At 44.2% G+C, this 24,050-nt stretch overlaps 1 protein-coding gene across 6 annotated transcripts in view; it reads right to left on the bottom strand.

The window, feature by feature from the left end:
* PATJ (PATJ crumbs cell polarity complex component) overlaps positions 1-24,050 on the bottom strand; it is a 179,515-nt gene that overhangs the window by 108,758 nt on the left and 46,707 nt on the right. For 4 of the 6 annotated variants that reach the window (XM_069981340.1, XM_069981334.1, XM_069981337.1 and 1 more), the window contains exons 18-19: positions 23,670-23,816; positions 532-741 (exon numbers count right to left, since the gene is read on the bottom strand). In XM_069981340.1, coding sequence (XP_069837441.1) covers positions 532-741; positions 23,670-23,816 — 357 coding nt within the window. The remainder of the gene's footprint in view (positions 1-531; positions 742-23,669; positions 23,817-24,050) is intronic. The other 2 variants (XM_069981338.1, XM_069981339.1) reach the window with 1 other exon arrangement.

The raw sequence follows: 24,050 nt of genomic DNA, 5'->3' as shown, positions 1-24,050 counted from the left end.
GAATTTTAAACTCAAGTAAATAGACTTGAAAGAAAAAGATTTTCGCCGGAGAACCCCTTTAAGTGGGTAAAAATATGTCCTTGCCATGTGATGGAAATAAAGGGGTGCAGCTCTTCGCACCCACGTTGTCACATGACCAGGACTGAACATTGAAGAGTCCTTCTAAATGACAGCAAGCAGAGATCTTAAAATCTGCAAGGAAGTGTTAAAATATATATAAAAAAAATAGTTTGATGAAAATAGAATACTCCCCTTTAAATCTGGAAAATTGATAGTTTTGGAATAACCGATTGTAATAAAAGCTGCAGGAAATTACGGGGATTCAGCATCTGGCTGGATTTGGCTTCTCTCCCACGCATCACCTCATTTGTGAGCTAGGAGAGAAGAATCTTGCAATGTCCAGATTATCAGGAAGCCAAATGATCATTATGGTAATGCTGATATTTGGTTGACGTGACAGATTAGACGTGGATTTCACGGCCCCCAATGGAATCACAATTCAGTGCACTGGGCCGGGGGTTCACTTCTTACCACCAATGGCTTGCAAATGCCAATGCGGACTCTTCCCGGTGGCACAGATGTTAATATTTGCACAGCCTCTTCCAGCGAAGCATTGTCCATAAAACTGTCATTTACAAAGACCAAGCGGTCACCAGGCAGAATCTCTCCGCTCTCCTCAGCTACACCACCTGCTAGCAGAGACTGAACCACAATCACCGTCCGTGCTGGATCTAAGGGATCCTGAAGATGGAGCCAAAAGCCAAAATAGTCAGAGACACCCAAAAGAGTTTACAGCTTCATACACACAGACAGAGAGACAGGGAGCTGCCGATACACCGGGGTCACCAGAGTATAGAAGTACAATACAGATACATAGAGGAAGGCAAGAGAGCAGCTGGAGGTGACCGGCACATATAGAGAGCAGCTGGAGGTGACCGACACATATAGAGAGCAGCTGGAGGTGACCGGCACATATAGAGAGCAGCTGGAGGTGACCGGCACATATAGAGAGCAGCACAGCGTAAATATACAATAAAATTCCTTTAATCCGGCATTCCATGGTTTGAATTATGACATATAGAACAATGAATGGTGAACAGCATGCAATGTAATGCAAGTCAGTGCTAAAAATCACTGCTGGATTATGGAAATTTATGGACTACTGAATGCTGGATTATAGTTCTTTTACTGCAGGCCATAGAAACAAGTAAAATAATAATAATAAATAAACTACTACTAACAACAACAATAATATAAATGATTATTATTATAACAATATTAAAATATAAATAATAATAATTATTATAATTGTAACAAAGAAAATAAACTTTCTAAGGCTATCAAGGCTTTGTGCTCTGCTTCCCCTCTGGCCCTTTAATTGTATGCCTTACTAATCAGGAGCGCATACAGTTAAATGTGCTGCTGTGTTTGAAGGGGCGAGGAGCCATTGGCTCCCCATCCTGTTAACCACTCCTCTGGCTGAAGGTAACATTATACCTCTGGGCACGTAAGTGATGTCCCTTGTGCCCTAGTGCAGAAAGGGAGAGCTCAACAGCAGTCCTGCAGCAGGTGAGTATGGCTTTTTTTTCCTTCTTTTTTTGACCATTTCCTGAATTCTTGTTGATTAGTATTTTCTGACCAAAAAAGGGGTAAGGGGTGAAAATAAAGCACTTTTTGTGTTTATTAAAAAAATCTTTTTTTTTCAATAAAAATGATCTGATTTAAAAAAAAAAAAAAAAATAGCAGAACTTTTCATCCTACAGTGAATAAAGGGGTCGTCTTTAATTACTTGGCTGATTTCTCCCAAAAGCAGCGCCACCTCTAACCACAGGCTGTGTCCGTCACTGTAGCTCAGAGAATCTGTCGGGTCAATACCAGGTACAGAGCTGCAGATGCAGGCAGATCGCTGCGGTACTTCAGCTTCCAAAGCAAAACGCTATTTTATAACTCTACAAATGGCGGCAAAGACAAAGTCATCATTTGTTTTATCTCACTATCACCCATTTGCCGGTGTCTGCAGCTCTGTACCTGGTACTGACCTGACAGATTTCCTTTAAAGTTTCAATACCACACACAACCTGTAAAGTGGGGTGGCGCTCTTTTGGGAGAAACCAGCTATGTTTCTGAATCCTGGACAACAACTTGCTTTATATACATAACCAATATGGATGATAGAAAACACGTAAACGTATCAGTGGCAGTTTTTTTATTTTTAATTTTTGACTATGAACGGACCTTCAGCCTTCTATACAGGGGGAAACTGATATAGTACAGCGATGACCTATAGACACTAGAGATGAGAAAACCTGATGAGTGTACAAACCTGAACATGCAGTATTTCAATCCTGGGGGCTGGAGAATATGGATGCATTCCTACAGCATCCATCTTTTCCAGCCACCAAGACTCAAATACAGAGCGTTCAGGTTTATGCAAAGCCAAACATACGGTAATTTCGCTCATCTCTAATGGATACACATATAGTGGCGGGAAATGACTACAGTGCAACAGTTATTTTTAAAGGATTAGACAACCAAACATGGAAGCACTCTTAATAAAAAAAAAGAAAAAAAAACAGCACCACACCTGTCCCAGGTTGTGAGTGGTATTGCAGCTCTGCCCCATTCACTTAAATAGAGCAAAGCTGCAATTGTGGACAGGTGTGGCGCTGTTTCAGAAGAAAGTAGCCATGTTTTTAATCCATGACAACCTTGTTATCAATGCCTGTTCAATAGAGAAGGGCAGGGACTGAAGCGTCTACATAGCCACAACCTCTGACCACCTACCCCTGAACCCCAGACTATTAATGGCTCTCATCTGGGTAGTGCAAATAATCCATTTCATGCTTGGATCTTCCCTATATTAGACCCAGGGTGCTTGGTTGGTTTTCAATGGATCAGTCTCAGTATAAATCCACATTGGATAGAAAAATATAGTGATCAGAGTGATGGAGTGAGGCCTGGTCATTGGAGCTAGATCAGCTGGAGCCAGGACCTCACTGCTGTGATTCTTATGTAATAATGTGGGGAGAGTATACAGAGAATGGCAACAATGAGGAAAACCTGCCGACGACAGACTGACTTTAGTATAAGGTGTATGGGTACTTATACACAGCGGAACCAACAACCTGCCACTCCTTAACATAGATGGGCTATAACAGCAGACAAACAGATCAAGGGCCACAGTCAGATGGATCCAGATCTGTGTGGAGAAACCTGGCCGTCAGATGGATCCAGATCTGTGTGGAAAAACATGGCAGTCAGATGGATCCAGATCTGTGTGGAAAAACATGGCCGGTCAGATGGATCCAGATCTGTGTGGAAAAACATGGCCGGTCAGATGGATCCAGATCTGTGTGGAGAAACATGGCCGTCAGATGGATCCAGATCTGTGTGGAGAAACATGGCAGTCAGATGGATCCAGATCTGTGTGGAAAAACATGGCCGGTCAGATGGATCCAGATCTGTGTGGAAAAACATGGCCGGTCAGATGGATCCAGATCTGTGTGGAGAAACATGGCCGGTCAGATGGATCCAGATCTGTGTGGAGAAACATGGCCGGTCAAATAGATCCAGATCTCTGTGAAGAAACATCGCTCCAGTCAGATGGATCCAGATCTCTGTGGAACAACATGATTGGTCAGATGGATCCAGATCTGCGTGGAGAAACATAGCCGGTCAAATAGATCCAGATCTGTGTGGAGAAACATGGCTGGTCAGATGGTCCCAGTCAGATGGATCCAGATCTGTATGAAGAAACATAGCCGGTCAATTAGATCCAGATCTCTGTGGAAAAACATGGCTCCAGTCAGATGGATCCAGATCTGTGTGGAAAAACATGGCTCCAGTCAGATGGATCCAGATCTGTGTGGAGAAACATGGCCCCAGTCAGATGGATCCAGATCTCTGTGGAGAAACATAGCCAATCAAATAGATCCAGATCTGTGTGGAGAAACATGGCTGGTCAGATGGATCCAGTCCATGTGGAGAAACATGGCTGGTCAGATGGATCTAGATCTGTGTGAAGAAACATGGCCGGTCAAATAGATCTAGATCTGTGTGGCGAAACATGGCTGGTCTGATGGATCCAGATTTCTGTGGAAAAATATGGCCGGTCAGATGGATCCAGATCTGTATGGAGAAACATGGCTGGTCAAATAGGTCCAGACCTTTGTGGAGAAACATGGCCCCAGTCAGATGGATCCAGATCTCTGAGGAAGAATAGGACCAGTCTGATGGATTTGGATATTTTTGGAGAAACATGGCCGGTTGGATGGACCCAGATCTCTGTGGTGCCATACAGATGGGAGGTTCCGGAACGGGCATGAATTCTTGAGCCCTTCCTGTCAGGTGTGAACACTTCAGGCTGGTGGAGCAGGTATAATGGTGGGGGGGGGGGGGGGGGGGGGGGAGAAAGAGTTTCTAGGTGCACCCTGGCTTCTCTGATACCTGGGGATGGATGTTTGGACAGTAGGACTTATCTCATCATAACGGTGACCAAGTTCATCCCTTTATACCAGCCATTTCTCCCATGGCAGAAGGAGACTGTCAGCAGGACAATGCACCATCCACAAGGGTTTTAAAGTCAGGGTGTGCTTGGGGGGAAGCTACTCACTAAAGGTCTCATAAGCTTATAATCAAAAGGATCCTGACAAAAAGGTTGTCTAAAGTAAACACTCCCTTTAACTCAGCAATAAGTAGTCACATCTCCTTTCCATTGCAAATGAGATCAACCCTATAAATTCCCACTGACAGCCTTCTCTTTGCTTACTCTTCAGAAGCGACGTCCTCAAAACGGCTTCCACAGGAGACAAGTGAATTTACGCCGGTGACACTGTCCGTGTCAAGGGCGTTTGTAAGAGTCTGCACCAGCGCGGCGCTCCCCGCAGGGCCAAAACTTTGCAAAAACTCCAATTGCACATCAGTCAATTGAAATTAGCATTCATTAAGTCGAGATAAAGCCACATTTTTTTTCCCTCCCTGTTAGCGATAACTCCCAATGATAAGGGACTGCAGCACTTTATACGGCACGAGGCCCTCTTCATCTACTCAATGATCATCATAGCAAAAGGGGGTGGGGGGGTATGGAAGATATAACCCTGAAAATGTGCTGCTGCGCCTATTTTGCAGCTTAAACAGACGTTCCTTGGAGTAGACTGAATTGATCCATTAGGTTGATGGAAAACTTAAGCACATATGCTGACTCAGGAGAACTTCAGAATATTCTCCGAGCGAAGATATATGTGTATTGGCCAAGAGAGGGCAGTAACGATCAATAATTCCCAACAAATGCAGTTACAGCAGTCGTCACTTTTGTGATGCGCACAGCACAAACTGCTGAAGGACACGCTTTTTTTTCCCCCTTTAAAAGAACACGTTCCTCGCTGGGTAACAAAGCCACCGCCAAAAAGACGAAACTGTGGGTGCAAAGATATAGGGCGACCCCGGCCTGAACAACATCACCTATAAATCCATTGCTATATACAAAAGACAAAACACATAATGTGGATGTGATCTGGTACAGGAGGAGATAATGGGGAGGTGGGTATTGTGTGGAGAAGATGTTAGGTGTCCTTGTCACAGCCTCTCACAGGATCAGTCTCCTGAAATGCTCTGTGCTGCTGGGGTCTCTAACCCTAACAACTATCAGTCTGTGACCTCTCATAGGATCAGTAAACTCTTCTTCTGAAATGCTCTGTGCTGCTCAGGCCTGTGCTCTTTCCACTATGTGACCTGTTGCAGGATCAATACACTCTTCTCCTGAAATGCTCTGTGCTGCTCACGCGCATGCTCCTTCCACTGTGTGTGACCTTATACATCAGGGAAGGGGAACCTGCTGCCCTTCATCAATTGCAAAATTACAATTCCCAACATGCCTGGATAGTGAAAAATTTGAAGCACACTTCTCCTCTGAAATGCTCTGTGCTGCTGTCCTCATCTCTTGAAATACTCTCTTCTGCTGGGAACCCTGTTCTTTCCATAATGGAAGTCTATATAATTCTCAGTAATCCCCTTCCCCATACACACACTTGCCCGATTCCCCTTCTTACATCATGACTCACATGACAGCTCAGGTCACTGCACCCCAAAAGAGCTTTACAGTAATCTCCAAATACTCTGTGCTGCTGTGGAATGCAGCCTGTGATCTCCCACTTGTCTCAATCTCCTTCTGACATCATCAAGCAGCCCCTGAAAACAGATCACGACTCCCAGAGTCGTCTCCTTACATACTCTGTGCTGCTGTGGATCTCCCTCCTTCCACCATGCACCGTGCAGCCTGTGATCTCCCACTTGCCTCTATCCCCTCCTGACATCATGATGCAGCCCCATGTCATCACATGAGAGCCAGGGTTATTGCTCCTACAACATCAGCACACTCCTCTCCTTACATACTCTGTGCTGCTGGGATCCCTTCACCAAGAGAAGTGCAAATAGTGGAAAACATTATAAAGCCCAAATGTGAGAATGAAAAAGAAATGTTAGGAGCCCCCACACCCCTAATTCATTATCCTCAGGAGCCCCCCCAGGTGTGGATACAGCGGCCCACCCTCCTGGCCCAGGCCCAAGTGTTGCACTTCTCATACATTCTAGTGTAATTCCCTCCATAGCGATGGAGTCTTCCTCCCCTGGATCCCTCCTGGAATCAGAGCACAGCAGGAATGTCAGGCACGCCGGGCTGATACTGACTGCAAGGCAAATAAACTGAGGGCTGAAATAATCTGCCCTGGTATGTGGTGGTGGTGCAGGGTCCGGGCGGGCACACATGAGGGGGGGGGGCACCTTCAGGTGGTGGAGGGGGTAAGAACACCAGAAAAGGAGCAGAAAATGAAGTCATAACCTAAGTTACTACTCACTAGAGTGTCCACCCAGCTTATCCAGCCTCCTGAATGGCAATTCTCCTAAAGAACTAATGACTGACTAACTCCATCTAATTGAACAAACCTGCTGTTCAGGACTCAAGGAAAGCTGGATGATCCCCCTCTCTATGAAAGTTGTAATGGCAAATATACCTATTGCCATCCAGCTTCCCCAAAAACCCATAAAATAAACCATACTCCTATCCCATGGAAGTGTTCACCCAGCTTTCCCAGGCTCCAGAATGGCAACTTTTCAATGTCTAATATTAGAAGCTGTATGACAACAAGTTGGAAAATCCCGATTACGATATTGACGGTCTGCTGCACATCGCTCTGAGTAATAGGAGTGGCGGCAGCACAACGCTGTTGACTCCAATGGGCCGCCCGGACAATCTAAGGCCCCTCCCACTATTCCCTGCTCACTGTCTGTGCATGTAATAGCACAGACACTGTACAGGGATTGAAGAGGAAGCGAGCGCTGACCTGAGATTGGCGCTCGCTTACTCCTCTATATTTTCCCTTTAGAGCTGAAAGTTCCATTCCAGAAAAAGCCAAAAAGAGGACCCTGGGCACCAAACAACTGAAGGGCCATGCTTAATAGGGGGTCCGATTCCTGCTACGCCCCCTACATAAAGTTATGGCTCTGCAATGGCTAGGCCCTCAGTATTGTGCTTCCATGATACCATTTTTAAGGGGTATTCCAAACCTACACAGTGTTAGCATGGCTGTAGGATATGCCATTAATCTATCATTAATACCTGGGAAAACTCAGAAGGGGACCTGATGCTAAATCAGTATCGTGGCCCCTCCATTCCCAGGATTAGGAGGATAACGCAGCGTTCACAAACCTGTGGCTCTCCAGTTTTTGCAGAACTACAACCAAGGCCGGCGTCAGCACAGGGCTTACCCGGGCAAGTGCTGGGCCCAAAATGACCGCAGGGGACCAGAGAGGGAGGGAGGCCCAGTGTTCTGATGTTCAGTCTGCTCACTGTAGCGCAGGGTAAGCGGCTGAACATCAGAAGACAGAGAAAGAGCAGGACCTGAGAGCATCCTGCAGATAGAGAGAGAGAGAGAGAGAGAGAGAGAGAGAGGGATGAAGGACCTGATCACATGACCAGCAGGTCCTCAATACTACAGTGTGGAGACTGGCCGGGCAGAAAGAAGGAAAGAGGGAGGGAGAAGACTGTGGGTCCATTTACACAGAAAGATTATCCGACAGATTATCTGCCAAAGATTTGAAGCCAAAGCCAGGAACAGACTATAAACAGAGATCAGGTCATAAAGGAAAGCCTGAGGTTTCTCCTCATTTCAAATTCAATCCTGGCTTTGGCTTCAGATATTTGGCAGATAATCTGTCAGATAATCTTTCTGTGTAAACAGACCCTGTGTGTGTCAGTCAGTAAAGGCCCTATTGCACGGAACGATTATCGTCCGAATTCGGACGATATCGGCCGCTACAGACGATAATCGTCCCGTGGAATAGAGTGCAACGATCAGCCGACATCGTTCATGTCGGCTGATCGTTGCAGTCGCTTGTTTTTCAACATGTTGAAAAACAAGCGACTGATATAGCAGCGATCTGCTGCCATCGCTCCGTTGAATAGAAGCGTCGGCAGCAGACGCTGCTATATCCTATGGGCTGCCCGGACGATCAGCGATCACCCGGGCAGGTGTTTTTCTCACAGTGGATAACACTTTCAATAAGACTTTAAAAGGAGGATAGTCACAGTAAAGGGATACTCCAGAGAAACAATGATTTTAATTCAACTGGTTTCAGAAAGTTACACAGATTTGTTATTTACAGTGGTACCTTGGTTTAAGAGTAACTTGGATTAAAAGGGTTATCCAGCGCTACAAAAACATGGCCACTTTTCCCCCTACTGTTGTCTCCAGTTCAGGTGCGGTTTGCAATTAAGCTTAATTTACTTCAATGGAACTGAGTTTCAAAACCCCACCCAAACTGGAGACAACAGTAGGGGGAAAGTGGCCATGTTTTTGTAGCACTGGATAACCCCCTTTAAGAGCGTTTTGCAAGAAGAGCTCAAAGTTTTTCAAAATTGTAACTTGGTTTAAGAGCATTGCTTTGGTTTAAAAGCTTCCTGTACTAGAAATGCCCTGCTCATTTCTTCATGCTCTCTGCTGTCTCTGTCAGCCCTTGTGTTTTCCATCCTCTCCATTCCTGCCATAATGTGTCTGCACTCACACTCAGCTATACAAACTGCTGTATAAGTTTCTGTCACTGTCCTCCTGCACAGCTCTGTGATTCTCACTTCCTGATTGGTCCAGGCTGAACACACACCCCTTCCCCATTGCTGTCATGTGACCACACAGACCTCTGATAGCAGACCTCTGACCCCTGCTTCTCTATTCTAGCCTGTTGTACTACACTACTGAATTATGGGGATCTGCAGTTCCATCCTGTATCTACAAACTGCTGCAGTTTTTTCAGGTTTATGCACTTACTATACATTATACTCCACATGCTGATTGCTATACTGTACAGTAACTTATAATATCACATATTCAGCTGTTTCTCATTGTTTGTTTCATCTGATCTACATGTTATTCAGAAAAAAAAATCATTATTTTTGGAGTGTGGCAACAATTGTTGACATTTCAGTGATTTCTTATAGGAAAATCTGCTTTGGTTTAAGAGTGGATTTGGATTACAAGCGCGGTCCCAGAACAAATTATGCCCAAAGGCACCACTGTACTTCTTTTAAAAATCTCAAGTCTTCAGTACTTATCAGCTGCTGTATGTCCAGAAGGATGTGGTGTATTTTTTCCAGTCTGAAACTGCACTCTGCTGCCACCTCTGTCCATGTCAGGAACTGTCCAGAGCAGGAGAGGTTTCCTATGGGGATTTGTTACTGCTTTGTACAGTTCCTGACATGGACAGAGGTGGCAGCAGAGAGCACTGTGTCAGACTGGTAAGAAAATAAAAAGTGCAAAATTGCACATTTTTGGTCGCATCAAATCCAGAAAGATTGTAATAAAAAGTGACCAAAAAGTTGCATATACACAAACAAGGTACGAACAAAACAGATAAAAAAATGACGCTTCACCAAAAAAGTACTATGAGCATGGTCACAGAGCAACTCTAAGGAACATTTAGTCCCTTTTAAAAGGTTTTGATTTTTTTTAAAAGCTGTCAAATAAAATAAAAGTTATGCAAGTTGGAGATCATTGTAATTGTAGTGACTTGAGGAACATAGATTTAATAGAAGTAATTTTTACCATAGAGCAAACGGCATAAACACAAAACCCCAGTAAATTTTTAAAAAAATGCGTTGTTTTTTTCAATTTCACCATGCAAATAATTTTTTTTCCATTTTCGTAACATATTTTATGGAAAAATGAAATCTGCCATTGCAAAATACAATAGCCGATTTACACAGCGAGATGTCTGGCCGATAAACAATGATTTATAGGGATGCTCAAAAGGTGCAATCTTTCCCACTCCTTGGCTGATAGCTGACACTTTTACACCGGCCGATTAACGGCTGCATGAGAGTTTCTAGTGACGCTTGGATATTAATGCCCTAAGCCACAGCCGGCGAAAGTATAAGGGTCCTATTACATGGAGAGATTTTTAGGGTCCATTTACACAGAAAGATTATCTGCCAAAGATTTGAAGCCAAAGCCAGAAAGACTATAATCAGAGATCAGGTCATAAAGGAAAGCCTGAGATTTCTCCTCTTTTCAAATCCATTCCTGGCTTTGGCTTCAAATCTTTGGCGGATAATCTGTCAGATAACCTTTCCGTGTAAATGTACCCTTAACGATTAACATCTAAGGATAAACGATCGCAAACAAGATTGTTTATAGTTAACTTGAAAAAGTTCACCATATTACACAGAACGATGGTCGATAGTTATGCTGCGTTTACACGGAAGGATTATCGTACGAATGTTACCGATAATGGTCGCATTCGAGCGATAATCGGCCCATGTGAACGATCAAGCGACGAGCGAGAAATCGTTCATTTTGATCTTTCAACATGTTCTCAAATCGTCATTGGTCGTTCGCTAAAAATTTGCAGATTGCTTTGTTTAAACAGTCTTTCACCAATTCACCCTATGTGTGAGATGGGCTTAAAGGGGTTATCCAGCGCTACGAAAACATGGCTACTTTTTCCACTCTCTTCTCTCAAGTTCAGGTGGGGTTTGCAATTAAGCTCCATTTACTTCTATGGAACTGAGTTTTTAACGAACTTAAAACGATCGCAATAACGATTTTTCTTACAAATGTTCTAACGATTTTTCGAACGATTTATTCATCTAAACGCTGTTCGATATAAAAAAAACAAAAAACTATGTAAAGTGCTGCGAAATTTGTGTGCGCTACACAAATAAAAGCATTATTATTATTATTATTATTATTATTATTAATATTAAAAAACGAATTGTTAAAAAACCATTAGTGAACAAATGCGGAACTACAGCGAACGAATGTGGAATTACAGCCAACAATTAACAATAACTTTAGGTTCAGATCTAAATCAATGATCAACGACATACAAACGATTTTTTGATAGTTTCCTGCAATTACACAGAACGATTACAGTTTAAATTCAAACGATATAACGATTTTTCGAACGATTATCATCCCATGTTATAGGGCCCTAAGCGCAGGGGGTAGATGTGTGTTCAAACCTCTTGCACAGGGCCCCATGCACATCTCTTACCTGGGGGGCCCGGTGTGGTCAGGGTTGTACCCCGGATGAAGGACAGTGGGCGCCCCAGAGATTGATCAGAGAGAAGACGACTGCAGGTCAGTTCTGTTAACACTAGATCAATAAAGTAAAGGGCCAGGAAGACATGTTGTAATTTTTTTATTTTCTTTTTTTTTGCCAAATGTAATTTTGAAAACAGTAACAATAGTAATAATACGGGAACAGTAATAGCAGTAATAAGGCCACGCAGCCTTCTGTGGTCTGGAACGGAAAATCCATTTATTTCAATGAGACAGAAAGCCGCAATTCATTATTTACGGGGAGGTTGTTGTTAGTACAAGAGTCTGGCAGAAAGCAACACATTGCCTGCGGCCAGAAGTAGCCACGGGAGAGCGGGCGGCCGAGCATCAGGACCGTTATTAACTATCTACCTGGAGGAATATTGTGTTTCTCTATGGCTTGGTAGAAAGCCATGACACCGTTATTACAGCAGTGATGTCATCGATATGTTATTACAGCTCTGGGTCAGTTAGATAGAGATCCAACATCAGAGCATCAGGTCAACGAGATGTTACAGGAATTAGAAGGGGAGTTTCTTTCTTACAGAAGCAAATAACGAGATTTTAAAGGAGGGGTCTCTAAGGGCCCTATTACACGGCACGATTATCGTGCAAAAAAATCATTAAATCGTTCAAATTTAAACGATAATCGTTCTGTCTAATTGCAGGCAACGATCGATAAATCGTTGACTTAGGGTCCTATTACACAAAGCAATTTTTAATGATTAACGATAGCAAACGAGATTGTTTATCGTTAACCTGAAATCGTTCACCATATTACACAGAGCGATAGTCGTTAGTTACGATCGTTACTATGATCGTTATTGAGATCATTACTACGACTGTTTACTCCATCTCATCCCAGCAAAACAATGAACAATGTGCAATTACACTGAACGTTTAGCAAACAAATGCGGAACTTGAGCGAACAAATGTGGAATTACAGCGAACGATTAACAAACGATTTTTCGATCGTTGCCTGCAATTACACAGAACGATTATAGTTTAAAGTAGAACGATAACGATTTTTTGCACGATAATCGTCCTGCGTAACAGGGCCCTTAGATCTGAACCTAAAATTATCCTTAATCGCTCGCTGTAATTCCACATTTGTTCGCTCATGTCCGCATTTGTTCAATAATCGTTAAGTGTAATTGCATTGTTCATTCTTTTGCTGGGATCAGATGAAGTAAACGATCATAGTAACAATTGCAATAGCGATTATCGTTCTGTGTAATATGGTGAACGATTTCAGGTTAATGATAAACAATCTTGTTTGCTATCGTTAGTCGTTAAAACTAGCCCACGGTGAGTGGCGGGACCAGGCTTGGGACCCCCACCGGAAAGCATTTTTCCCTCGAGTTCAGACGTCACGACTAGGACAGGGGGAAAAGACCTGTCCTGGCTCATGGACAGGCCGTTCATCCCATCAGTGATTGTCATGCCCCAGTAACTGCCTGGCTGGGCGGCCAGTCCATCATCCGGGTCATGATGTGTCAGCGCCGGAGAACCCGAGCCCAGTGGGGGTCCTGAGGCCAGTTCTGCCACTCATCATGGGCACGGGGAGAGGTAAATTAGTACTAGTTATCAAATTTGCTCCTGACAGATTTTATAAATCGCCGGACTTCTCCTTTAAAGGGTCTTTTGCTAGAAACATTCCTTCGGGTGAAAATTGGCCCATGTAAAAGTGACAGTGATCAGCTGAGGATCAGGCAAACTCACAATCCTCAAATAATCGTGTCTTTAGAACAGCTCTCCCATCCTTTGGCCGCTGTCGGGGCCAGAAGATACAGGAGCAGGATGCCGGATAAAAAGGAGTGCGCTAGGTGAATATACCCCGCTGCTTGTAATCTGGAAATTGACAGCACAGACATATACATATCCTACATACATATCTGTGCTGTTAGTTTCCTGGGCAGCGTGACTGACACATGGATCGTCTGTGCAGCTTGGACCCTCAATTTGTCGTGCTGTGTAAATTTTCAGCCACCTGCAGCTGCCAAATCTTTTGATGTACTCACTCCTTAAAAATCCCTGGCTTCTGCAGTTTTGTGCGGATTATAATGTGTGATTTGTAAGTCTGTACTCCCTCACCTTGTCGCCTGTAAGCCCTCACAGGCAAGGTCCCTATGTACCAATCTGTCATTTACTTCATTCATGTCGCTTAAGGGGTCATTCACACATTCTGTGCCTGGTCCCTATATAAGGACGATGTGATACGAAACAGACTTTGGAACTCCCAGCATCATCCTTCATGATGATGCCATGAGGTCCAAGACTGTTTAAATCTTCGCACTACTGTACTGACATGTTGAGTCAGTACAGTAGCACAAAGATTTAAATGGTTACAGACTTTGCACAGAATGTTAGAGTAACCCCTTAGTCTCTTTGTTAGTTTTCTCTGCTTCCTCAAACTTTCTGGTTATTTTTGCTAGGGACAGTTAGTCCAGGGATTCCATAGGGAAATTGCAGGGACAGTGAGGTTAGTTTGGTAATAGGACAAGGTCAGGACAGGCTTCCATTCACTGACAGCATGAAACTGGTGGGAAACCAGCTAGAATTATAGGGCAGGTACCAGCGTCTAAATGAAACCTAGAATTTCCTAATAGAGATAGCTCTTCCCTGTACTATGCTCCCCCCCCCCCCCATGGTCCTGGAATAGGACATCAGCGTTGTCTGGAGCATTTCTTTAAATATGAATCAGTCTGATTTAGTCACCAAGGGGATTAGGGCCCAACATGTCTATGTGTAAAGCTAAATCGAAGTTTAATTCTAATTATAGGTAAGAAAGATGGAAGGAGGATGCCAAGAAGGGTGGAAGGAGAAAAAAAAAATGAAATTTTCCATCTCACCACTTTCCCGGAGAAGACAGTAATTCGGGCCAAGAGGTCGCTATTTAGTAAGTAATGAATGAGTGTTTTCTAGAGGACTTCAAACTTCAATCTACTCAAAATGGATTTACACATTAGCATATGACTGAATATTTAAGATATTAAGCCCGTGCTCAGGTAAAATACTTATTGGAAAAGTCTATATGAACCAGTAACCTTAACCTCCGAGCCACTCGCCGGCCTGGATGTCTGGGCATGGAGGGGGAGGTGCGGGTTCTTAAAAGCATTTCTTACACTTTGGAGGCTTTTCTGCATAGGGAAGCGTGACGTGCTGGAATCACAGAGGAAATATGCCTGCGGGGATATGCAATTTTGCAAATGCATATCTTTACGGCAAAGTTTAATTCTTGCAAAGTGCTCCCTGTACATCTCAAATATTATCAAATATGGTAATTGATACTAATAAATCTGAGGGCCCGGCCCACCTATCGGCCCGTGTGACATCACTGGCTCCGAGAACAGGAAGGAAATATTAACCAGAACGTGCCGCCTCACCACTGGCCGTCGGGAGAGCTTGTATTTTGCACAGTTATGAAAAAATTAATTATCGGTTTTTATGTTTATTGCAAAAAAAAACAAAAAAACTAAAATGTAACAAGTCGGATTTGTGAATCTCTGCTTTTCACCATCATGTCCGAAATTCTGCACAGGGAAACTTTATTAGATATTCTTATAGAGGTCAGAGCATTGTTTTCCTGATACACACCGCCAAATCCCCTGCACAGGCATAGAATTAAATTACAACCACTAGGGGATATTAAAGAGGATGTACCACCAGGTACGTCCTCTTTAATCGGACACAGGGATAAGAAAGGCGCCGTGATGAAGAAGCCGGTGCGGCGCTTTGTTTTTCGAACCACGGCCCAGTTACCCTGTATGGCGCCGTTCTTTCCACGGTTACCGGTGAGTGCTCAAGCACTGGAGGCGGCCCGCCCCGCCCCCAGTAGGAGGGAATTCCCTCCCCTGTATGACGCGGCTCCTTTGATTCTAATGGAGAAGCGTCATACAGGGGAGGGAATTCCCTCCCACTGGGGGCGGGGCGGCCCGCCTCCAGTGCTTGAGCACCGGTAACCGTGGAAAGAACGGCGCCGTACAGGGGAACAGGGCCGCGGTTCGAAAAACAGACCACGGCACCGGCTTCCCCGTCACAGCGCCGTTCTATCCCTGTGTCAAATTAAAGAGGACGTACCTGGTGGTACATCCTCTTTAAGGAGCTTCCGGCACACTGTAATGTTATTGAGTTTAAAGCGGAATTCCAGCTAATAATTTTTTGTCGGAATACCCTTTAAAGAGTACCTGTCACCACTGGGGCCGCTGCACCAGTGGGAAACAAATGTGCAAACAAGTGAGTATGTGTTTTTAAATATGGGAGCAGTCTTCTCAGTTTCCCAGGACTGGATCCAGCTTTTCCAGGCACCCGGAGTGGATCAGCAGAGACTTTAAAAGGCAGCCGGCTGACAAGCTGATTGCAGAGCTAACGCAGAGCTTCGATACATTTGTGCTGTAACAATCGCTCATCTCCAGTACACAATAGTTTAACAAGCTCCCCCTAGTGCAGTGATGGGCAACCTTTTGAGCTTGGTGTGTCAAAAAAACCCCTATAATTTGCATCATTTATAGTTTAAATAACAACAAAATATGTAATTGTAATATAAGGCTCCGTTCCCACTGAGCAAAGGTAGCGGAATTCCGCGACGGAATTGTCCGCCGCGGAATGCCGTTAGCCTCCCGCTCATAATGGGAGTCTATGGGAGGCGCGCGCTGCTGCTCTGTACGCGCTGAAGAATGAACATGTTCATTCTTCAGCGCGGACAGGGCAGGAGCGCGCGCCTCCCATAGAGTCCCATTATGAGCGGGAGGCTAACGGCATTCCGCGGCGGACAATTCCGTCGCGGAATTCCGCTACCTTTGCTCAGTGGGAACGGAGCCTATAACTGTACTTAATAAACCAAAAAGTAATTATTTAACATACCCGCTTAGTGACTTCTTTGTTCATCTGTTCATCCCCACACCTCCCCAGGTTTACAATTCATCCCCATCCCTCCCCACACACACACTAGCCCACCATCCACACACACTTGCCTACCTGACCCCCATCCCTCCCCATACATACTAGCCCACCTGAGCCCCATCCCCACACACACACTAGCCCACCTGACCCCCATCCCCACACAGTAGCCCACCTGACCCCCATCCCCACACACACTAGCCCACCCGACCCCATCACTCCCCACACACTCTGCTTCCAATGGAAGTGTGCCGGGTGACGTCACCACAGCAGCATTCGGCCTGTACGTGAACACAGCGAGGGGTCAGAGGCCAGGGTGCATTCCAGCTTCTGTTTTGGCGCCGCCAGAGCTGTGATGGAGTCGGCATGCGGCAGCATACTTTTCTGTATGTGGCCGCGTGTCAGCGAACATGGCTACGCGTGTCAGGACTGACACACGTGTCATAGGTTTGCCATCAGGGCCCTAGTGGCATCTGCACGGAGCAAGAATTGTATAGTTTAAACTTTATGCAGGAAATTTGTAGCAGTGTATTAGAAGACATGCTTATGACAATATGTATATCGTTATGTTTAAAGGAGACGTGCAGCAGACAGGGGGGAAACAGATTACAGATTACAAGTAGGAACTTACCTCTTTCTGTGCCCGTGGTGAGCAGCGGGACCGCCCTCGGGACCCCCACCGGAAGGCATTTTCCCCAGTCACTGCCTGGCTCAGCGGCCAGTCCATCAGACGGGTTGTGACATATCAGCTCTAGAGATCCTGGAGCCCGGCGGGGGTCCTGCATCTGGCCCTGCTGCTCACGGGGAGAGGTAAGTTAAGACTTGTAATCAATTTCCCTCCTACCCCTGCTGGATTTTAAAGGACAAGTCAGATAAAAATTTTTACTAAAGTATTATATTGCCCCCAAAAGTTAGATAAATCACCAATATACACTTATTACGGGAAATGCTTATAAAGTGCTTTTTTCCCTGCACTTCTGCATCAAGGCTTCACTTCCTGGATAACATGGTGATGTCACTTCCTGGATAACATAGTGATGTCACTTCCTGAATAACATGGTGATGTCAATTCCTGGATAACATGGTGATGTCATGTCCCGACTCCGAGAGCTGTGCGGGCTGTGGATGCTGGAGAGGATGATGGTAGGGGGATGCTCAGTGTCCCTCCAGTGCCCTGTGTCCCTCAGTGTCCCCCTGTCATCATCCTCCTCAGCAGCCACAGCCTGCACAGCTCTGGGAGTCGGGTCGTGACAGGAAGTGACATCACCATGTTATCCAGAAAGTGAAGCCTTGATGCAGTAGTAAGTGCAGGGAAAAAAGCCCTTTATGTGCATTTCCTGTAATAAGTGTATATTGGTCATTTGTATAACTTTTGGGGGGGCAATACAATACTTTCATAAAAGGTTTCGCCGGACTTCTCCTTTAAGGCCTAAGTTAAACTCAATAGGATACAGCTATGATCAGGGACTTCTGCTTAGCTACACTGCCGAAGATCCTGGTGACATCTAAAATACACCTTCCTTCTGGCTTATTCTTATGCTTTATTCTTTACTATGCTTTATACTGAAGCTTCTCTTCCTCAGGCTGATTGTCACACCACAATCAGAAACTCTGTTCATTATTTATATTTATATTGTATTTTTAATAGGTTTTTTTTTTTTTTTTTCAAATCGGTCAGATTCTGGTAGATATAGTTCATTGATGGGTTAGTCACCTGAAATCAGCCAATTTTTTATTTTTATTTCTTAGGTATTTTCTTAACCCAGCTCTAGCCCCATGATGGTTCCACCCCTGCTGTTACGGACCTCCTCACATCTTGCGTCGGTTTTCCCCTCTCTATTGAATAATGATATTTATATAAAATCAGCAATAATTTGACGGTTACATTTAGGGGCCGTTTTATAGGTGATTCATTATTTTTCATGGCGTTGTTAAAGAATGAAGTTTGGAATTAGGTGAAAATAAGAAGCAACCTCTGCAATTCTGATTGAATCCGGCAGTCTGGCAGAGAGGGGAGACTATAAAGACAGGCGAGAGCGGAGGGAATGACAGCTTCTTGAGTAAAAATAAGACTTGTCTGTTACCATGGAAGTGAGGAGGGGAAATATATCGGAAATTAGCCAATTCTTTCATTAAATCACCTGCTCCAAAACCTTAAATGACCCCCCCCCCACACGAAAAAGAGCTGGGAAGCGGTCAACTTGTAGAATGTGGAAAAATGAGACCTTTTGGTCCTGGAGGACTCTGTGCTCCACTAATATCACTGGATTACCGTACCTGTGTATAAGGGGCAAAGCTGTACCACATATTCTTGTACATAGGAGGCAGTATTATAGTGGTTATATTCTTGTATATAGGAGCAGTATTATAGTAGTTATGTACAAGATAAAAGGTCAAAGAAACGTGCACTCACCGATGCAGTGTGCCGCTGGGAAATTTTAATGGAGGTTACTTTCACATATGCAGGGAGGGGGGAGTGCGGGCAGGTGTGTTCTCAAGAGTAGACAACAATTGTTTCACGTGTTCCCACGCTTCTTCCGGTCTACGTAGACCGGAAGAAGCGTAGGAACACGTGAAACAATTGTTGTCTACTCTTGAGAACACACCTGCCCGCACTCCCCCCTCCCTGCATATGTGAAAGTAACCTCCATTAGTTTCACAGCGGCACACTGCATCGGTGAGTGCACGTTTCTTTGACCTTTTATCTTGTACATTACTTATCTGCATATACGGAGCACCCGGAGTTTAGTGGCCGCACCAGGGTTACGCCGCGGGTCTCTCTCCACTGGATCCAGATACCGGAGATTGTGAGGACGGTGTCATCCATTTCTCCCCCTTTTTGATTATAGTAGTTATATTCTCGTATATGGGGAGCAGTATTATAGTAATAATATTCTTGCACAGGGGGCAGTATTGTTGTTATTATATTTTATACAGAACAACATAACTCAGCTGAACCCCTGTCCTTGGTTACTCCCGGCGGCCCCCGGTATAATTACACGAATATCTGTAAAGTTCACAAACAAATTTGAACGCGATCAGCACATCAGACAATTCTGCAAGATGAACGATCGGGCGCGGGGTCCATTTGTCGCCCCGAGGCTTTGCTGCCTGCGTGAATGTTTATAGCCAATAACTTTAAAATGTAATGTCATGCTTTAAAAAGCCACTGGCAGCAGATAGATCACATTTATTTTAACGTCAGGATCGGCGGAAATAAATAAATAAAAGTGACAGAGCGGGAGACGAGGGGGAGAGCAGAGGAGAGGTACTGCGAGGCGTTATGAGGCATTGTGAGGCAATCCTCTCCCTGCAAATCTCATCTCTCTACCTTAAATTGCAACAATTATATGAAATTACTAGCTGACTAAATTAAGTCCTGGAGCAATGAGCAGAATAAGGGAACGTTTCATCCGGGCACTTTTGTGTCATTGTGATCAGTAATTATTGTGTGCAGCTTTCAATCATTGCCAAATCCTGCTCATTGAATTTACTCTACAACTTTGTATAGATTGGGAGGGGGGGTTATTATCTGAAGGTCTTTTATGGATAAGCGCTGTAATTCAATAATACGTGCATTCTGAAACTTATAGGCACGATTTAAAGGCGACGTACCAGCTTGCCATCTAGTATCGTTTCTTCAGAATTTCTTTCGTTCTAAGTTTAGGGCTGTGTCGAAACAGAGACATCCATAAAAATGCACCATGTTAAATAAAGGCCATGTGCCCGGCTTACTCCGCACTGCCCTGTATGTGGCCATGAAACAACTGACTGCAGCAGGAACCTCCCCCATCTGCCGGATCTGCAGTAGGACACAAGGACTGTTAAAGGGGTATTCCTTTTTTTTTTTACATCTACTTATGTTACTGGCATGGCTTCAAAAACAAATGTAAGGGGCCTATTACACGGGCTGATATTCCAGATAAGCGAGCACCGATCTGCCAGATCAGCGCTCATTACTGAGCCAATTACACGGCTCCATAATCGTGCAGCAAGGAATATATGTGTATGTATATAGATATATTTATATATATCGTTAGCAATGCACATGTAGCCCTTGCCTTTAGTGTAAAATAAAAAAAACTTAATACACACATGTCCAGGCTCCCGGTGTTCTTCTTGCTTCTGCCCGCTCCCCGCAGCAGCTGCTGGAACTTCTGTGCCGGTCTCTGAAGTGAAAGGCTGCTCAGCCAATTACAGGCCCCTGTCTTGGCCAGTGATTGGCTAAGCGGCCTTTCATTGCGGAGACTGGCTCTGAAGTTCCATCAGCAGCTGTGGGCAGAAGTGAGAACAACACTGGAGATCGTAGACCAGTATGTAATATCAGCTGCTGTATGTCCTGCAGGAAGTGGTGTATTCTTTTCAGTCTGACACAGTGCTCTCTGCTGCCACCTCTGTCCGTGTCAGGAACTGTTCAGAACAATAATAAATCCCCATAGAAAACCTCTCCTGCCCTGGACAGTTCCTGAAATGGACAGAGACTCTTTTAAGATTTTAAAATAGAAGTAAATTAGAAATCTATAGAACTTTCTGAATTGATTTAAAAGAAAAAAGATTTTCACTGCCCCTTTAATACTTGCCTCCCCCAGTACACCGCAGCTCAATTTTTTTTTGCCTTATCTGTACATCCGCTGATTTAGAAACATTTTTTAACCCTATAACCCTCATGCTATTTCAGGAGAGTGTAATGTTGTTGTGGAAGACAATAATCTGTTGCATCATGGGACAACATCACATGCGACAGGTAATCTTATGATTAGAGAATGAAGTGGGAAGTCACAGACTGAGAGTCACATAGCAAAGGAGCAGGTTTCCCAGCAGCACAGAGTATTTTAGAAGGGGTAGTGACATGCCCTACTTATATGACAAAATGGATATACATTTATAAAAAAAAAATATGAAATAAGTGCTAATAAAAAATTAATTCATGACTATCAAGTTGGATGACCCCCGAGAAGCATTTCTGACTGGTGTAAGCAGAATTGTGCACCGTGTACGGACAGGTCTGCTGAAAGATATAGCCACACAGTTACTGACTCCGACAGGTTTCACCTCACCAATAACAACAAAAAAAGAAAAACAAATACCATAAACCAGACATTATCCAAGCCTTCGCCTTTCCACATAACTAGAAAACACTTTTCTGTAAGATTCAGGATTCTTTCCACATTGGTATTGGGCTTAGGGTGCACTAGAGAAGTTGATAAGAAGGTCAGTACTGTGAAACCTTAAAGTGTCACTGCCGTTTAATTTTTTTTTTTTTCGCAGAAATCAGAACAGGCGATGTTAAGTTATAGTCCAGGCGATGTTAAGAAACTTTGTAATTGGGTTTATTAGCCGAAAAATGCATTTTTATCATGAAAAAGCAGTTTAAAGCTGTCCCCCGTCTTCATGATTTTCTATGGAGAGGGGAGGGGTGGAGGAAGATGAGGCACCAAAACAGGACAACAAAGAGTTAATTTACAGCTACATCACCGGGCTATCTCCTCTGAAGTCAGCACTGACCTCTCTGACCTCTGGATATCGGCTTTAACACAGCTCCCTGCTGTGTAATTCTTTGTTCTCTGCTGCCGACTAATCTCCCTCCTCCCCCTTCTCCTCTCCATAGATTACACAGGGCGCGACTGATGTAAAAGAGTCAAGATTTCCTGATAATGAGCAGTGAGTGAGAGAGGAGTGGGGGGGGGACCTGGGGAAAGTATTTTTGAATGCAGATAATGGCATATTTGCCTAATAAACCCAATTACAAAGTTTCTTAAAATCGCCTGGACTATTGATTTCTGCAAAAAAATAAAATGACAGTGACACTTTAAATTACGAGCATAATTCGATCCGGGAACATGCTTGTAATCCAAATGACTTGTATATCAAAGCAGATTTTCCCATAAGAAATTACTAAACTGCAGACAATTTGTTCCACAACCCAAAAATAAGATAGGCAAGGTGTTCTGTATCAATAAAGAGCGCTATCAGTAAAGAAGGGGTTAAACAGTTAACTCTCCCTCCTCACACAACCTCCCAGGTGACTGCAAACCTGCTGGTGCTGGTACTAGTGACGGCTGCCTGGAGCAGCTATCGGTGCTGGCAAGATGCTGGCGGCATGTGTGCGTCAGCGGTGGAAGATGTCAGGACGAGGCCCCGGGGAGTTGAAGCACTCACCGATTGGATTATGTCTGAGCTTGCAGGATCTAGGCTGCCTGAACATCGGAGTAGGAGGGTGTCGCAGCCTCACTCACACCCAGTCCTCCGGCAGCGGGGAGGGGAGATAAGGCAGAACTGCTCGTTTCCACAGGAGGATCTCCCCAGTTCTGCAGGGACCCTGACGCAGACAGGTCAGTTTACGCAAAAAAAACCAAAAACTATTGTATCATGAAAAATTCTGCGATTAGTTAATATACTTTGTATCTTAGCTCCCGCCACCTCTATTTGCCATCAGTGAATCGCTGTATAGATCGAGAGGCTGAAGCTCCATAGAAAAGACAGTAGAACATTGCAGGACTTTCATTGATTGACTATTTTTTTTTTTTACATAAATAGTGGAAAGTCAAAATGGAGAAACCCACTGGATTTTTTAAGATGACTGTAATCAAGATCAGGCAACAATAAGTAATGGATTGTAATTGAAAAAAATTCAAGGTTACAACCTAGGGTCCATTTACACAGGAAGATTATCTGAGAGATTATCTGCCAAAGATTTGAAGCCAAAGGCAGAAACAGACTTTAAACAGAGATCAGGTCATAAAAGGAAAGCCTGAGATTTCTCCTCTTTTTAAATCCATTCCTTGCTTTGGCTTCAAATCTTTGTGTTAATGGACCCTTAGTCTATTCACCTTAAAGTGAACGTGGCATCTGTTGAAGCTGGCACTGTTGTTAAACATGGTGTAAAGTGAAACTGGCTCAGTTGCCCCTAGCAACCAATCAGGTTCCACCTTTCATTCCTCACAGACTCTTTGGAAAATGAAAGGTGGAATCTGATTGGTTGCTAGGGGCAACTGAGCCAGTTTCACTTTACACCATATTTGATAAATCTATTCCTATGGGGGTTTAGGCCAAACCCTCTAATTATTAAGCAGACCGATATTCCTCCTTCAGTTAAAGGGATCATTTAAAGGATACTCAACATTGTATGGCCCACTGAGATACCCCATGCAGTCGCAGCCTCTGATCCCTCGCGACGCTTACCTCATAGTCCAAGATGCTGAACCCAAGACCCCGCTTATCCTTTTCCAATTCAACAACGTCAACATCTGGAGACCACAAGGTTAACTCTTCCTCGTCATCATAGTCTTCGGCCTCAAGGATGTTGGTGAAGTCATTAGCTGGTGGTTCCTACAATGAAACTGGTACCGTTACCGATTTAATCAACAAGACGGAAAAACTATAAAAGCGGCTGCTGATTGAGGAGCGGTACATAGTGAATCGACCATGGACTATAGCGTCCGTCCTCTCTGCCGAATTTTAGTGGATCAGCAAACCTGTAAATTCAGCTGGCAACACGGAATCAGAGCCGGTCTACCAGCAAATTGAACTGGCCAAATCCTGCAAACCTCAAAAGGTATTCAG

This window comes from Dendropsophus ebraccatus, chromosome 8, assembly GCF_027789765.1.
Source record: "Dendropsophus ebraccatus isolate aDenEbr1 chromosome 8, aDenEbr1.pat, whole genome shotgun sequence".
Classification (NCBI taxonomy): Eukaryota; Metazoa; Chordata; class Amphibia; order Anura; family Hylidae; genus Dendropsophus; species Dendropsophus ebraccatus.
The sequence above is the reverse complement of the archived record's forward strand: the minus strand, read 5'-3'. Positions and strand labels throughout refer to the sequence as shown.